This window comes from Abramis brama (genome assembly GCF_963993115.1).
Source record: "Abramis brama genome assembly, chromosome: 7".
Lineage (NCBI taxonomy): Eukaryota > Metazoa > Chordata > Actinopteri > Cypriniformes > Leuciscidae > Abramis > Abramis brama.
Window position 1 is genome coordinate 25,953,774 of NC_139969.1, and position 12,009 is coordinate 25,965,782.

Sequence of the window (12,009 nt, forward strand, 5' to 3'; positions counted from 1 at the left end):
TACTTTCCTGCCATATGCACAAGTACAATGGATTTTACATTCAATAAAACAAGAAATATTTGATAGAACAAGAAATGAAGAATAAATAAAAAATATATTGAGTAAAATATGAAGTGTGCATATGTAAGAATAAATAAGTAGTTTCTTATCCTGTCTTTTTTTGTGATACATGTATCCCCTGTGATCTTTGTTCAATAAAGAAAGAGAATAAATAAGCGGAAGAATACATACAAAAGCATGTCCTACTGAATGTGGCAATTCATTAAAAGCAGGTTGGTTGATCACATAATAAAATATTAACCTGAACTAAAATATGTGGGCTCTTTATGTTTGTTCAGCCTACCTTTTTTCTCTCTCTCTAAAAGCCTTGTTATTTGTTTATTTATTTAGAATTGCATAAGTATCCCCTACAAACTCAGGGTTAGCCTCACTTTTATCTTGGCTTCAGTGTACTGTGACTCACTGAAAGGACATCAGGGCATGTTCAGAGACAAGATAAAAAGCGTCCCAGCCGGGAAAGGAATATTTAGAAAAAGTCAGAAAGTGTGGGGGCGATGCACATGATTGGGAATGTAGTGGAGAAACATATCTCGGTGGACGTTTTTGCATTACTTCTTCAGAAAAGACACTCTCCAATGGAAAGCAACGCGACTGAAGATGTGGTCGCAGGGCATGGATTTAAGTAGTAAGTTTGCATGAATGTCTTCATTGTATCGTACTGATCAGTGCAGTGCTGTGTTAACGCTTCTAAAACTCACTCTCTCTGTAAAACATGTAGCCTACCTTTTTTGCAGTTATTTTGAAAATGCTGATAATTTTTTTGTTTTTTTGTTTTGAGTAAAGTCATTAATAAAAACTTTATAGCTAGCCTAACCGATTGGCAGTTCATGTGCAGTAGGCTACATTCATATATATATATATATATATATATATATATATATATATATATATATATATATAGCCTATATAGCCTATATATATATATATATATATATATATATATATATATATATATATATATATAGCCTATATATATATATTCTCAGAGTTATTGTCTTTATTAGATATATATATATATATATATATATGTGTGTGTGTGTGTGTGTGTGTGTGTAAAGGACAATGTGCATACAAATGGGCGTTATTTTACTTAAATGACCAGCTGTTTGAATTATCTTGCACGGCCAGGCAAATATACATGGACATAAAATAGCCAATTTGATTTATCTTATTTGTAGATTATCTTAAAAGCTGCACTAAAATAGTCCATTATAGAGAAAATGTAGCAACAAGATGAACACTTTATTTATTGTAGCATATTTAGCTACAGCGTAACTTCTCTATTTTATGTTCTGTCATTAATCTCTTACCATTTCCGATGTTTTCGTTTTCTCGACTCTTTTTTCTCTCTCTTTTTTTTCAGGATTCATAGCAATCTGTCAAAGGGTTTATTATCCCTATACATGAAATAGCCTAAATAATGTCCTCTCCTTCGAGGACTTTTTTTCTTGTTGACCGTATTGAATCGCAAAATGGCGCCAATTGACTAATATTCTATCTTGCAGTGAGAAGACAGCGACCTCGGCGTGATTGAGATGTGAAAGACAGAATGTTGCCATGGGCAGCGGTTACACACATTAGCGTTACCTTTTTTTTTTGCAACATGGAAATCAGCTTCTGTAAAAGTGCAAGACTTCCAATTCAATATACGCTATAGGTAAATAATAAGAAAAAAGTGGCGTAAAACTAGCATTTGTACTACAAACCAGTGTGTTTTTGACAAAATTAGTTTTTTATGGAACATTGCAGTGTTTATTATAAATAATAAACCAATGAAATGATGATCGCAACTTTCATTTCATGCCGACTTTAGAAACCATTTTTGCAAGCAGGATTTACGAACTGTTTTTGTACAGCTAATAGCTAATAACTGAAAGTGGATGACACCAAAGCCTCACACATTCAAGTTAAAAATGGCCTCCAACGCTCTTCCATTAAAAATAATGTGAGGATGTTAAAAACGCTTTAATTTTCTCTGTAAGGATTTAAAAATATATAAATATAGCTTCTAAACCCTTAAAGGCCCACTGAAGTGCCTTGGAACACAGCTTTTGAAACAGGAAGCTAAGGATAAGCTAAGGACATATTTAATGGCTCCTCCCCCTTTTTAAATAGCCAATAGCGTTTAGTTTACCTCAAAGCCTGCAAGTCTACTTCACAGCACCATGGAAGCAAATCAGAGTGCTGATGATACGTTGGATTCAATAGTAGAGGTGTGAATAAATTTTAGCCATTTCATTCCTAATCAATGTACAGTTGGAAAACGGACAAGCAACCGAACACGCATCTCCAACTAGTGGAATAATTTTGTTTTAAAAAGTGGTGGGACAGTCTGGTGTGTGGGGTGTCAGGGGGAGGAGGTTGCTATATAATGCAAAGATATATGTACACAATATGTGTACAATAAAATAAAAAAATAAAATAAAATAACATAACATTACGATGTCTAGAGATCAATTTTAAATAGTACATTGGGTTTAATATGAGATCTACTAATATATATTGTTATTGCCGAGAATTTTCACGTGAATCCATTGATCCGCAATTATAACTTGTGTATTTTCATGGTCTAGTGGCAGAACTTTTGCCAAGCGTGTCAGATGCTCTGGGTTCTAACCTGCACTAGTATAGTTTTTTTTCCTCATCAAAACCAAATATGTTTGTGCATTTTGTTTTGTGATTTCACCAGAACGAATAGAGTCTCCGCAACAGCGATAGACTGAATCGCCTAGTGAAGACTGTGTGCGAGCCACAAGAGAACATGATCGCAGTGGCAAGGAGCTCAGCAGCTTGATTTAAAAAACAACACATTTCAGTACTAGAACGCCTCTTATTTGACAATGCTAGTAATGCTAGTTAACTGGAGATGTATATTAGGTACACCCATGCCGCAAGTTGTTTCAAAAAGTGATGTGGACAATATCGACCCTGGCAAAAACCCATATTGCTTTGCAAGGTGTGAACGATTGTCTCCTTCTTCTTCTCTTATTTAATGGCGGATTGCAAACAACTTTTAGTTGCATACCGCCACCTACTGTACTGGAGTGTGTATCATCATGTCATTTAACAATTATTTATCAACGATGGTCGCTTTGGCCAGGTGGTTGTTTATAGCATGGGGCGGGATGCTTTACATTCTAGAGAGCGTTTGATTGGACAGAAGATGTGATGACCCATTTTAGCGGAAGTGAGGGACTGTACGTTTTGAATGCTTATATCTCCTAAATGCAAATTTTGTCATTGGTTTGGAACACACCAGCTTATTCATAACCTTAAGCCTAACATATTCATACTAAAAGCTAAAAAACTAAAATTTTGATTTTAGGGGGCCTTTAAAGACAGGCTTACTAAGCTATGAGGTTGTTAATTGATGCTATATGCTTTTGTTGAGGCTATCAGCCCGCATACTTCAAAATATTTTTTAAATAATTCTGTTTAACAACAAAATTCCTGGTGAAAAATACATTACCCATGATTCTGAATAAAAATCTTGACCAATTAGATAATTGTAACAAGGAAATTCCGCCAACAGAACCGTCCATGCCCATAAAGCTCTGCAACGTAGATTAATTCAGAACCATATTGCCTACTAGCATACTACTCTTATAATTCCGGTCATAGAAATATATGGTAAGATTAGTATGATTGTTTGTTTCCCTGTGCTCTTAAACTACTTAAATATTTGTATGCATATTCTGCATATTTTCTATATAAGTTAGCCTATAAAATCAACTTCTTTAAATCAATAGTTCTATTGTTAATTTTTTTATTCAATTTTATTTACAATGCTTCATGAAATTGTAGTTCTTTTCCTCATTAAAGCCGTTAAGTAGGCTTTACCCTTTTCTTTTTATAGTACAATTAAAATTGTACAATTAGTAAAATTTTACCCATGTCTTTTTATCTGATTCTCAGTAACTTTTTTGCTTTAATCAAAGTTTGTAATGTTATTATTCAACTTGTTGCGGGTTGCTTTTGGCTCATGGCTTAATAAATCTTACAAATCCAAGGCCGGTAAAAAAGTTGGCATGCACTGTTGTTATAAAAACTATTTGATCAGAATCAGAATTGAGTATTCCAGAGAGTTGTTTCATGTTACTATTACCTTCTGATTTAAGACATTTATAATGTAATAATGTTTATTAATGTAAAGTAACATTGAATATTGCAAATTTGTTAATGGATCTACTAATGTAATTCAATGTTATAGTCCCAAGAGTGCCATAATACAAACAGATGCTTTCTTATTGGATTGGTTGTCTTGTAGGAGTTCTGGTAGTAGTCTTCAGCATGGTTGCCTCTGAACTGTCTCACGTTCAGACTAGACCAATTGACTTTGTGTGTGACAGCGATGCCAGAAGAATGTTGAACAAGGTGACGGACTTCCAAGAGGAAATGGTAAGACTGTGGCATGTACTCCATATTTAAATCGTTCTTTCACTTCTTTTTGTGTTTCTTACGATGTTTATCTGTTGCCTACCACAATCTTACACCATAGTTACTCATAGGTAAGAGATAATGTTACAAGGACAGTGGAACCATTCAAATTTAGGCACAAGGAGTGAGAAGATATTCATTGGTGAAGGGACTTGGACTGACTTTCCAATCCAAAATGAGTTGTGTGCTAAAATCAAATTTTACCCAAATAACCTTCAATTGAATTAGGTTATATAAATTCAATTGAATTCCTCAAGCCACCACCATTTATTTGTGTTTGTTTATGTTGGTAGAGAACTGCTGGAATCAATACCAAGTTACCCTTCATATATCTTTTAGCTTTAATAGCTCAGCCTCATTAGATGTTTGCATGCTACACTTCACTTGACCGGTATCTGTCAGTTTACCTATTTGCATGTTAACTGATTCTCTGCTTTCATCCTCTGTATTGGCGTCATCCGTTATCTTATCTTATCGACTCTGTTTGTTTGACAGTTTGCCACTCTGACTGCTCAGCGTCTACATCTCTGCTTGTCTATCCACCGGTGAGACATTTTATAGGCTGTGATTTTCACTCCCTTTACAGAAAAGCTGCAGTGCTGTAGATGCTCTACCCTTTTCTATTCAATTACCATGCGTCGGCATTCACAAAGCAACCTGGGAGAGAAAATCAGTGAGTCGTTCAATGCAGCTCCCACTCCCACACACTCCCTCCAATACAGCATCAACCCACTCACGCTGCTCTCGCGCACACACTCTTTGAGACACCTGTATGTGTGTGTTCCAGGTGCTTGAGTGGAGGGCTGAGATCCTGCTGTCTTTGGAGACTCTAGCGCAGGATATGCAGTCTGCCAGGACACTCAGCCAACCTGGCTGTAGACTCACTCTGCTGGAGCGCTTGGAACACAATATCAACAACTATGTGCTTGTAGTCAAACTACTCCGCATTGAGGTGAGGATAGACCAGTTCAACCTTGTGCTGCAGCTCAGATAGATATTGGCACAGAGATGAATGGCATGCAGACAGATTGTGTGCCTCTTGAGGAATTCACTCACATGGGATTTTGACTACAAGACTACAACATCTGACCCTACAAAAATAAATAAATATAAAAATATAGCCTACTGTATATATATATATATATATATACACTCACCTAAAGGATTATTAGGAACACCTGTTCAATTTCTCATTAATGCAATTATCTAATCAACCAATCACATGGCAGTTGTTTCAATGCATTTAGGGGTGTGGTCCTGGTCAAGACAATCTCCTGAACTCCAAACTGAATGTCAGAATGGGAAAGAAAGGTGATTTAAGCAATTTTGAGCGTGGCATGGTTGTTGGTGCCAGACGGGCCGGTCTGAGTATTTCACAATCTGCTCAGTTACTGGGATTTTCACGCACAACCATTTCTAGGGTTTACAAAGAATGGTGTGAAAAGGGAAAAACATCCAGTATGTGGGCAAAAATGCCTTGTTGATGCTAGAGGTCAGAGGAGAATGGGCCGACTGATTCAAGCTGATAGAAGAGCAACTTTGACTGAAATAACCACTCGTTACAACCGAGGTATGCAGCAAAGCATTTGTGAAGCCACAACACGCACAACCTTGAGGCGGATGGGCTACAACAGCAGAAGACCCCACCGGGTACCACTCATCTCCACTACAAATAGGAAAAAGAGGCTACAATTTGCACGAGCTCACCAAAATTGGACAGTGTAAGACTGGAAAAATGTTGCCTGGTCTGATGAGTCTCGATTTCTGTTGAGACATTCAGATGGTAGAGTCAGAATTTGGCGTAAACAGAATGAGAACATGGATCCATCATGCCTTGTTACCACTGTGCAGGCTGGTGGTGGTGGTGGTGTAATGGTGTGGGGGATGTTTTCTTCGCACACTTTAGGCCCCTTAGTGCCAATTGGGCATCGTTTAAATGCCACGGCCTACCTGAGCATTGTTTCTGACCATGTTCATCCCTTTATGACCACCATGTACCCATCCTCTGATGGCTACTTCCAGCAGGATAATGCACCATGTCACAAAGCTCGAATCATTTCAAATTGGTTTCTTGAACATGACAATGAGTTCACTGTACTAAAATGGCCCCCACAGTCACCAGATTTCAACCCAATAGAGCATCTTTGGGATGTGGTGGAACGGGAGCTTCGTGCCCTGGATGTGCATCCCACAAATCTCCATCAACTGCAAGATGCTATCCTATCAATATGGGCCAACATTTCTAAAGAATGCTTTCAGCACCTTGTTGAATCAATGCCACGTAGAATTAAGGCAGTTCTGAAGGCGAAAGGGGGTCAAACACAGTATTAGTATGGTGTTCCTAATAATCCTTTAGGTGAGTGTATATATATCATTATGTGGGTTTTATTTAAATATTACAAAAGTTCAGTATTGGTATTATATAGTAATATTAATTAGTAATAATAATATATAGATTAATATATATATTTATATTCAGTATTAGTATTTCATAGTAATATTAATTAGTAATTTAATGTTCAGCTAATATTACAAAGGTTCAGCAAAATATATAGTAAATCACATAGTAATTTAATTGAAAGTGAAATAAATATAAATATTCTACAATCTAATAAAGACAATCTCTGAGAATATATATATATATATATATATATATATACATACAGTAAACATAGTACAGTAATATTGGTTAAATGATATATTATATATATTACATTTTAAGACTTGACTGACACTGATTCAAAATTAATAATTGAATAATGTAATAGCAATAATAATCTAATTTTACAACATTTGTTAGATGTACTTTCATTTAAAAAAAAAAAAAAAATAATAATTTTTTTAAAGAAGACGTGACCGGACGTTTTCCCATATTTGAATGTGGCTGGGACTATGTAGTTTTCAAGGAAAATATCCTGCCTTCCCGGAATCTTTGTTGATCCGTCACGTCATCTTGGTGACTTTGACTCTGGGTGATCTCTGCCTTCCTTCCCCAGGAAAGAAGGGGAGATAGCGACACATACTTGACCCGTGAGAAGGATGGGAACATGGTGCTCTCTGAAGTGCATTACAGCCATGCCCTGCTATTAAAATATACATATCGCCACTCCTAAGCACATACCGTAGGGACTATGCTGGACTGTAGTTTTGCTGATTTCTGATGGGTTTTTTTTGCAAAACATAATTATGAAAATCAAAGTGGGTGTTTTCATTGATCTCAATGATGACCCACCATCTTTCAAAGTATAGCTCATTCATTTCTATCACACAGTAAAAGTCTTTTCTTTTCTTCCCTCGTACACATACTATGACTATTTTTAGCTTGAACGCTATTTTCTTTTTGTGTCCATCTTTGTCTCATCCAGCAGGGAGAGCAAGTAGGGCCCCAGGCAGAGGGATGCCAGGGTCAGCGCTCTACTGATTTGGGTTTGGTGTTGAAGAACTTTGGGCTTCTTCTCACAGGCAAGCTGGAGTGGCTCATTTCAGAGATGGAAGACGGGTGCTAGACTGAAAAACTAACTTCTAAACTCTGCCTCTCTTCAACCTTGTGTAATTGGACCAGACAGGCCCAATCAATTTAACAATGGTCCACTTTCAAGACAATGGGGGACCATGCACTTTGCCGAGACCACAGATTTACTGCCATCTACTGGATCATACCTGAACTGACTCACCTGTTGACGCGCAACCACTAGAACTTTTAAAACAGACAAACTGTTCTGAAGTGAAAACTGGTGAGTCCTAAATGTTGTTTTATACCACAGATTATATTTATTTATTTTATAGGCTGCATGAAAGTTGAACTGACTCTACAGGGTGTGATGGCACATGGAAGACAACCCGAAGTCAATAAGAAGGGCATGTGTGACACAATGCAGTTCACACACAGGAAAGGTCACTTAATCTATACACTCCAAGTTATAATTATGGGATATCTGTGCATATAATATATTTTGTATAAAAATACTATTTACAATATTTTGTGAACAAACAAAGCATTATTTCAATATTTTATTCAGTTGAAACGCTGATGCATTTACACAAAACAGTGTAAATACACACAGTGAACAATGTGAAAATATGTCATATTTAAATCACTAAATATATTCTCTTTTTAATATGTAATGTCCTTCTCTCTTGAAATGTAATAGTTGTTAAATGAACATATCTACATATTATATATTATATAATGTATGCACTATGCAGGCAATGTTAACTAAAGTGGATTTAATCTAAAGTCTGAGGTCTTCAAAATTGACAGTAAAGATATTATATTAGACTGCTGCAAAATATTTCTATTACAAATAAATGCTGTTCTTTTTAACTATTCATCAAAGAATCCTGAAAAATGTACCACATGTTTCTGTAAGTCTTATTCTGTGAGAAAGCGAATGATGTGCAAGAGAAGTTTAAAGTGGAGTCCCTAATAAGTACTTTATGTAACAAATTCCAGTCTCAGACATAAAATGAGCTGTTGAGAGAACATCAGGGAAAGCTTGTGATTGATTGTTATAGGAACCTTGAATACGAATATAAAAATGCTAAAAGAATCATGTGTTGTCTTTGAGCCTTTTTAAATCACACTGAATTCTTGTGGAGAAAAGCAATCAATTACACCATGTATGGGACGAATAATTATGTAAGTTACTAAACACTGCCAATGTATAGCTTTGAATGTCTTCATCATAACCAGTGATCTTCACTAATCTGGAAGTCTGGACAAAATATTTCAAACCTGGAAGACTTTGGTCATGTAATGCCATTGCTGATTTCATGTTTATTAAAGTTTGTTCATGCAACGCAGGTCCTTTATTGTCAGCCAAACCCCCTTTGACCTAATTTTTTCTAGAAGTCCCCCTGATATTTGAAGTTGATATTTCAATAATTTCATAACACATTTGCATGTTCACGGTTCTCTGATGCCAGTTAATGGTCACATTGACATAGGTAAACAAATTATGTATCTCTATTTTTACTGTTCAAGTGTTTTTATTTGGACTGTTTTTTATTTTAAATCATTTATTCATTTGAATTTCACATTTTTATGATTTCACTAATTATTAGCTTTTCATTAACTTATTTACAAACTCCAGTTTGGGAAACCCTGGTGTAATGTAACGTTTAATGCATTTCATGATCTACAGTAGTGGCCAAAAGTTATGTCTGGTCAAGGAAAATCGCAATTTTCACCCTTAATTCACACATTATTATTTTAAAAAATATATATTTTGTAAGAATATTGCTTAGTTGTGCTTGGAGTCAATTGTTTTATTTGTGATAATGCAATTGTGTGAGCATAATTTTTGGCCAGGCTGTCATAGAAAGAATTAATAATAAAAAATAAGAGACAACCAGCAAAACTATGATAATAACTGATTATGATGTAGTCAATGCATGCTTTTTCCTGTGATCTGTCTGGTTTTCTATGTTTTTTGTTTTGCTTTTTTGCATGGTATAATAAAACCTATATGTAGATAGTCTGCCTTTTTTGGTGCAAAATAATTTTGTCAGATAAATACTTTAACTATGCAAGTAATCAGGATATATTACCTATGTGTAATCCAATACAATTATATCCATATAATGTATAATTATGTCCAATTACGTAACTACATATAAAAGGTTTAATCTGTCTTAGGGCCAGCAAAAATTTGATTTACTAAGGTAATGTTACTGTAAATCTATGTGCTGATTTTATAGTGACGTATCTGATTAATGCCATCTCTGCATCTGTCAGTGTTGTGTTCATGCTGCTTTTCCTTCTGCTCATCCTCTTCTTCTGTCCCACTAGCAGCTGGGGCTACATCTCTAAGGCTTTTTCATCAAGTATATATAGGCATTTACCTCCAACACTTTAATCAGTATCGAACATGAAAGCCTGCTTCTATGGCGAAATTTGTTTGCTTGCATTCATTTTTCTTAGTTTAAAGGGAACTGAATTAACATGTAGATTAATAGCATTTTAATTGCTGTTTTTGGGTGGGACTAAGTTATTAGTTTAATATTGAAGTTCTTGTGAATCAGTTGACTCTTGGCATCCTATACACTCTCAGAAAAAAAGGTACAAAAGCTGTCACTGTGGCAGTACCTTTTCAAAAGGTACACCTTTGTACCTAAAGAGTGCATATTAGTCCCTCAAAGGTACATATTGTACCAAAAGTGTACATATTAGTACCTAAATGGTACATATTAGAACCCTTTTGAAGGGTACTGTCCCACTGACAGCTTTTGTTCATTTATTCTGAGAGTGTACTTTAGAAACTATGCATTTTAGTTAATTGGTCATTGAAATTCTGGTCATTTCCAGAAGATTGTGTACTGGCTTTTCAGATTCTGGATTTATAATGCTGTTGCAGCAGGAGCAGGGCAAGCCCACTATAACAGTCTGATAGGTTATAGTGCCACCAAGTGACTACACTGCACACATACTCCATAAGGAAACGGCATTGAAACGATTTTAATGAGTTTAATTGGTTTAAAAATGATAGATAGTAGGCTAAAAAAGGCATAAATATATGCTTAATATACATTTGACTGAAAAAATCTTATGCAGCATGCAGCTTATCGCAATGAACACTTGGTGTCGCACTTTAATCAGCGAGTGAAACCAGGGGAAATGAAACGAATGTTTATAACTCATGAATATTAATAGTTTTAAGTTGACGTTGCTTGGTAACCTTCCTGGAGCGTCCAATCAATTAATCTAATTATTATTATTATTATAGCCTATTATAATATCAATGAGTCAAGTCTTCCACATTATAGGATTCTCTAAGGGTAGGGATGTTTTTTTTTTCACCACAGAGATAGGCTACAATGTTTTTCTTTTGACATTGCTGTCACGTTTAATATTTGCATTAGGCCTTGTTTCACCTCTGTATTAAGGAAATAACGCTGTTGATAAACCCTGCCTTTCAGGCCACTTTGTAGCCTACTAACCTTTCTATAGGCCTATTTTTAAGACTTTAAATTTTTTTTTTATATAGGTTTATATTTGAGACCTAAATGCTTGAGCCCACATGTTTGAATATTGATAAACTGGTGGCATGCCAGTAGCAAAATGGCAGCAAGTGCAATTTATTTATTTATTTATTTTTCTCCAGAATATTCAGGATTTTAAATTACCAATTCAATCATCTCTTGAAGCTTAACATACTAATATAAAAACAAAGTGGGACAATAAAATAAAATAAACCGTACAACTGCAAATGACAGAGAAATGTAGCCTACTACAAAGACACATTTGCAGCAACTACTGATTCAGTTAAATGTATGATTAAAATGTATGAAAGTGAAATCTAAAATCAATCAAACAAATGTGTTCTTAAATACGCACACTGCCCAGTTTCACAAGATGCATACAGTACCTACATAAGAAGAATTTGATCCCTAAATATGATACATTGTTGCGTTGTAACGACGTCACGCGGACTCGGGTGCCGCCCCGCGGTAATGTTCCCTCCAGCCTGAATCCAGAGGCACGGTGGTGTCACCCGCTGTGAACCGCTTAGC

The 12,009-nt window shown here is 35.6% G+C and overlaps 1 protein-coding gene across 5 annotated transcripts; it reads left to right on the plus strand.

Annotated features, from left to right (window-relative positions):
• The first annotated feature begins 389 nt into the window (after nt 1–389).
• Nucleotides 390–9,942, plus strand: thpo (thrombopoietin). Of its 5 annotated transcripts, none has more exons than XM_084119484.1 (6): nt 390–685; nt 4,328–4,458; nt 5,084–5,170; nt 5,285–5,449; nt 7,863–7,959; nt 8,060–9,942. In XM_084119484.1, exons 1-6 carry the CDS (start codon nt 658–660, stop codon nt 8,164–8,166), a joined length of 615 nt encoding a protein of 204 aa, XP_083975610.1. In that variant the 5' UTR covers nt 390–657; the 3' UTR covers nt 8,167–9,942. The 5 variants fall into 5 exon arrangements, with proteins under 5 accessions (XP_083975610.1, XP_083975611.1, XP_083975613.1 ...); XM_084119485.1 differs by having other exon boundaries at nt 7,866–7,959; XM_084119487.1 differs by having other exon boundaries at nt 7,866–9,942.
• The last annotated feature ends 2,067 nt before the right edge of the window (nt 9,943–12,009 follow it).

What these genes read in the sequence shown, in the direction of transcription:
- thpo (XM_084119484.1), top strand. Translation starts at nt 658, where the DNA reads ATGTGGTCGCAGGGCATGGATTTAAGTA. An exon ending in CAACCTGGGAGAGAAAATCA is followed by an intron (nt 5,171 to 5,284) that starts GTGAGTCGTTCA and finishes TGTGTGTTCCAG; the next exon opens with GTGCTTGAGTGGAGGGCTGA. An exon ending in TCAAACTACTCCGCATTGAG is followed by an intron (nt 5,450 to 7,862) that starts GTGAGGATAGAC and finishes TGTCTCATCCAG; the next exon opens with CAGGGAGAGCAAGTAGGGCC.